General features: G+C 66.1%; 2 protein-coding genes across 2 annotated transcripts in view; one reads left to right on the top strand and one right to left on the bottom strand.

The window, feature by feature from the left end:
* RNF123 (ring finger protein 123) overlaps window positions 1–2,378 on the top strand; it is a 53,349-nt gene extending 50,971 nt beyond the window's left edge. Inside the window, exons 36-39 of the mRNA XM_009281189.2 lie at window positions 945–1,087; window positions 1,464–1,558; window positions 1,673–1,758; window positions 1,862–2,378. Coding sequence (XP_009279464.1) covers window positions 945–1,087; window positions 1,464–1,558; window positions 1,673–1,758; window positions 1,862–1,961 — 424 coding nt within the window. The 3' untranslated portion in view covers window positions 1,962–2,378. The remainder of the gene's footprint in view (window positions 1–944; window positions 1,088–1,463; window positions 1,559–1,672; window positions 1,759–1,861) is intronic.
* Window positions 2,379–2,474: 96 nt separating this feature from the next.
* GMPPB (GDP-mannose pyrophosphorylase B) lies at window positions 2,475–4,075 on the bottom strand. Its single transcript, XM_009281367.1, has 5 exons — window positions 3,581–4,075; window positions 3,425–3,503; window positions 3,200–3,327; window positions 2,832–3,014; window positions 2,475–2,668 (listed from the first exon to the last, which is right to left on the bottom strand). Exons 1-5 carry the CDS (start codon window positions 4,073–4,075, stop codon window positions 2,537–2,539), a joined length of 1,017 nt encoding a protein of 338 aa, XP_009279642.1. The 3' UTR covers window positions 2,475–2,536.
* Between the last annotated feature and the right edge of the window lie 137 nt (window positions 4,076–4,212).

Here is a 4,212-nt window from a genome sequence, read left to right as displayed (position 1 = left end):
ACACACACACCCCGCCTCCCCCAGCACCCCTGGCCATGGGGTGAGCAGGGCCGGCTGAGCCCGGTGGGGTCCCCACGGCAGAGGGGGTGCTGCGGGCTGCCAGCGGGGAGGGGGAGGCCACAGGGTGAAGGACGCGCAGGAATGTCATTACCCAGAGCCCAGGCGCGTTAGTGGGAAGCAGAAAGCCAAGCTGGGGAATTGGTTTCCATTAGGGCAGCAAAAAGCTAATTTGGCGGCTGCAGTTGCCGCGTGTCAAGGGGCTGTTAACCCCCTGCGCCCTGGCCCAGGCTCAGCGTGCACCGCCGGGCTTCTCCCTCGCCCCCGCTCGCCTCCTGCCGCCGGGGCGGCTGTGCTTGCCTGAGAGCCAGCCACGGAGTCAGCTCTGCTCCTTGCCAAAGGCTGTGAACAGGCCACAGCACTGGTGCCTGATGGAGACGCTCGTTAAGGTGCCCTTCATCTGTCCTGCCCATCCCTGCTGATGCTTGAAGCCAGGGAGAGCCACAACTGCTCCCTCCTGCCTTGTGGGGGCACCCGCTTGCCCTGGGGGCACCTTGAGCTGTCCCCTTGATGCAGGGGGGCCACAACCCCCGACATGAGGCTGCTGAGTGGCATATCTCCTTTTACCCTTGCAGTGCTGTGAAGCAAGGATAGTGCTGGCTGCTTCAGCTGCCCTGCAGCTCCCCAGGCTCAGACGGGCACTGGTGTACAAGGGCTGCAGCCTCAGCAAGTGCTAATGCACTGTATCGATCCCCAGAGCCTCTGAGCCGGGAGGGGGGGGTGGAGGAGGAAGGAGGGCTGCTGCCCTTCGGCTGCATTTGAGCATGTTTCCCCAGCTTGATGCTGCCAGGAGTGGGGGGGCCACTGGCTGGGGACGCAGCCGGGTGGCCTTGTGACTGCAGGGTGGGTTGTACCTAAGGCAGAGGCCTGACTGTGTCCCTTTGCAGGGCTGAGCGCGCAACGGCAGTGCTGCTGGCGGACCCCTGTTTCCAGCTGCGCTCCATCCAGTACCTGCTGGGCCACGCCGAGCCCTCGGCCCTGGCGGCTGCTGCCCCAGCCACAGACAAGCGCCATTTCTCCCTGCACACCTGTAAGTGTCTGCACTGCGCTGGGAGCTGGGCTGCACTCGCCACCCGGCCATGGCTGGGATGGAGAGACAGGGCTGCTGGTGTCTGTGTCCCCTGCGACATGTCCCAGCCCCCTTAGCCCTGGGTCCATGGCTCCCCCGCTGTCCCCCAGCAGTGGCACTTGGGATGGGGCTGTGTCCGGTGCCCACTTTTGGCAGCAGTTTTGTCCCCTTGCAGCACCCAATGTCCAGCTTGCTGTGGGGATCCCTGTCCCCAGCACCAGGTTCCCTGTCCTGGCTGGTCCCTGACGGCAGCTGCAGCCCCTTGTGCATCGCCCAGCAGCCTCAGGGCAGCCCAAGGGTCACATTCACCCCATGCATGCCCCATTTGTCCCCACAGACACAGAGTACATCAGTGCCGAGGAGCTGGCGAAGGTGGACAAGATGCTGAGCCACCTGAGCGAGGAGTCCAAGCAGGCAGCTGCCACCACACTGGTGAGTCCCCCCAGCCTGGTCTTGATGCTCAGTAGCAGCCCTGGCTCCCGGCACAGCTGCCCTGGGACACAGGGGTTTTGCTGCCACCGCTAACCACCTGGTGCCCCCCCCCAGCCCACCAGCGAGGAAGACCTGTGCCCCATCTGCTACGCACACCCCATCTCAGCCATCTTCAGACCCTGCTCCCATAAGTCATGCAAGTGAGTAGCTCGCATGCACAATCCCCACCAGGGCGACTGCCAGCCCCTGGCCGCCCCATGCCATGCAGGGGGGGAGCTCACACTCTTTCCTCCTCTGTCCCAGAGCCTGCATCAACCAGCACCTGATGAACAACAAGGACTGCTTCTTCTGCAAGGCCACCATCACGGGGGTGGACGACTTCACCAAGCCAGCCAGCTCGTAGCACCCAGCCCCGCACCACAGGCTCCCCCAGCTGAGCAGGGCGGCCCCCCGCCACACGCTGGCTTCTCCCCAAATGCTTGCCCTGCCCAGGGCTGCCAGGCCCTCACCCGCAGGGCCAGGACCCAGCACGGGGCCGCACCATGGGGCATGGGGCTGCAGGGAGGGAGAGGCCGGTGGGGGAGAGGCCCGATGCCAGGTTCTGGGGTCAGCATCCCTCTCACCCAGCGCCTGGGCCATGGCAGTCCCTCTGCCCCGTGGGTCATTCTCAGGGAGGGGTGCCCAAGGCCTCAGCTCTGCGGCAGCCCTGGGGACACGCGGCAGCCCCAACACAGGGGCAAGGGGGCCGGGCTGGGTGTTCGGGCTGTTAACTTGCCCCTGGCTGGGGGCTGACTTCATGAAATGCAGCATTAAATTATTCTTCCTTACGTGGTGCCCTGAGACACGGGGAGGGGAAGCCAGGCCAGCCCTGGCAAGTGACCCAGCTCTCGGGCCATGCTCAGATGACACTCAGCGGTAGATGGAAATATAAATATTTAATCCAAGCAGAGCCGGGAGTGCAGGGCCCACCAGGGGCTGCTACATGATGATGCGCGGCTCTGGCACGGACTCGGCGATGGACTTGTGTGGCAGCACGTTGGCCCCATTGAGGTAGAGCTCGTCGTTGACAATGACATCCTCGCCCAGCACTGTCACATTCTCCATGCGCACCTGCCCCAGAGAGGCCCCGTCATGCCTGCCCCGGCTCAGGGCTCAGTGCCACGCTCCTGCCCGCAGGCGCTAGTGCACCCCTCCATCCCTTCGGCCGCAGCCCGAGGAGTCAGGAGGGCAAGAGCTGAGCCTCGATCCCCCACAGGGGCACCCACATCCTCACCCACTGTCCCACGGAGCAGCTCCAGCCCACAATGCAGGACTCCAGCCAGGAGTGCGAACGGATGCGGGCCCCCTTCAGCACGGTGCAGCGTTTGATGCGCACCCCGTCCTCCACCACCACGCCGGCCCCGATTGTCACGTTGGGGCCAATGACGCAGTTTGCCCCGATCTTGGCGCTGGGGTCCTGGAAAGAAGAGGGGCTGCACCAGGGCCGGGAGGGCAGCCAGAGCTCTCGGCACGGCCTGCGCCATTTGGCCAGCGTGGGGACAGGAGGGCACAGCTTGAGGACGGCAGCGAGGATGGCGGTGGGAGGACGCGGAGAACCCGTGACACGTGCCTGGGGCCGGCGTGCTGGGGGCTGGCACTTACCACCAGCACGTTCCCTACGACACCGGGCCCCGAGTGCAGCTTCTCGGGGTGCTGAGCCCGCAGCGCCTGCAGGTACATGCACATGCCTGTGAGGAAGTCTTTTGGCTGCCCGATGTCCATCCAGAAGCCTGTGGGGACAGAGCCACAGTGACGGCCCCCAGCGCGGGGGCAGCAGGGGAGGCAGCCCCCCCCCCCATGCTGCCCACACCGTGTGCAGGGCCTTACCCTGCAGCTCCATGGCGTAGAGCTGCCCCTCCTGCGCCATGGCCGGGAAGATCTCCTTCTCGATGGAGGTGGGGCGCAGCTGCGAGGATGGGGCTCAGGGCTGAGCAGGGGACTCGGCCCCCCCAGCCCAGCCCAGCCCGGTGCCCTGGCCCCTACCTGGATGCGTTGCAGGATGCCAGGGCTGAAAATGTAGAGCCCGGCGTTGATCTTGTTGGACACGAAGACACGCGGCTTCTCCACGAAGCGGCAGATGCGGCCGGTGTCGGCCTCGCTCACCACCACGCCGTACTTGGCCGGCTCCTCCACACGGGTCACCACCAGCGAGCCCTCACCGCCGTGCTGCCGGTGGAAATGGGCCAGCGCCGCGAAGGGGAACTCGCAGATCACGTCACTGTTGAGGACAAAGAAGGGCTCCCCGCCCTCGGCCAGCAGGTCCCGTGCCAGCGCCAGTGGACCCGCTGCCCGGCCGTGAGTGACGCCGCAGGGACAGGGTGAGCCCAGTGCCCGGGTCCTCCTGGCCCCACCTGTGCCCGTCCCAGCATCCCTGCTCCCCACTGGCCCTCCCAAGCCCCCAGTCCCTCTGGATCCTCCACCAGTCCTGCTGTCCCTGGTCCTTCCTGTGCCTGTCCTGATGGCCCTGGTCCCTCTCATCCTGCCCACGCCATCCTGGCACAGCCTTCCCGGTGTCCCTGGTCCTCCCAGCCCTGCCCATCCATACCCACCCCGCTGCCCGTGGTGTCCCCCTCCCAGTGCCCCCAGCCCTGCCCATCCATACCCATCTTGCTGCC

The sequence above is a fragment of the Aptenodytes forsteri genome, unplaced genomic scaffold (genome assembly GCF_000699145.1).
Source record: "Aptenodytes forsteri isolate BGI_AS27 unplaced genomic scaffold, ASM69914v1 Scaffold156, whole genome shotgun sequence".
Taxonomy (NCBI): domain Eukaryota; kingdom Metazoa; phylum Chordata; class Aves; order Sphenisciformes; family Spheniscidae; genus Aptenodytes; species Aptenodytes forsteri.
This window is presented reverse-complemented; position numbering and strand designations above follow the sequence as displayed.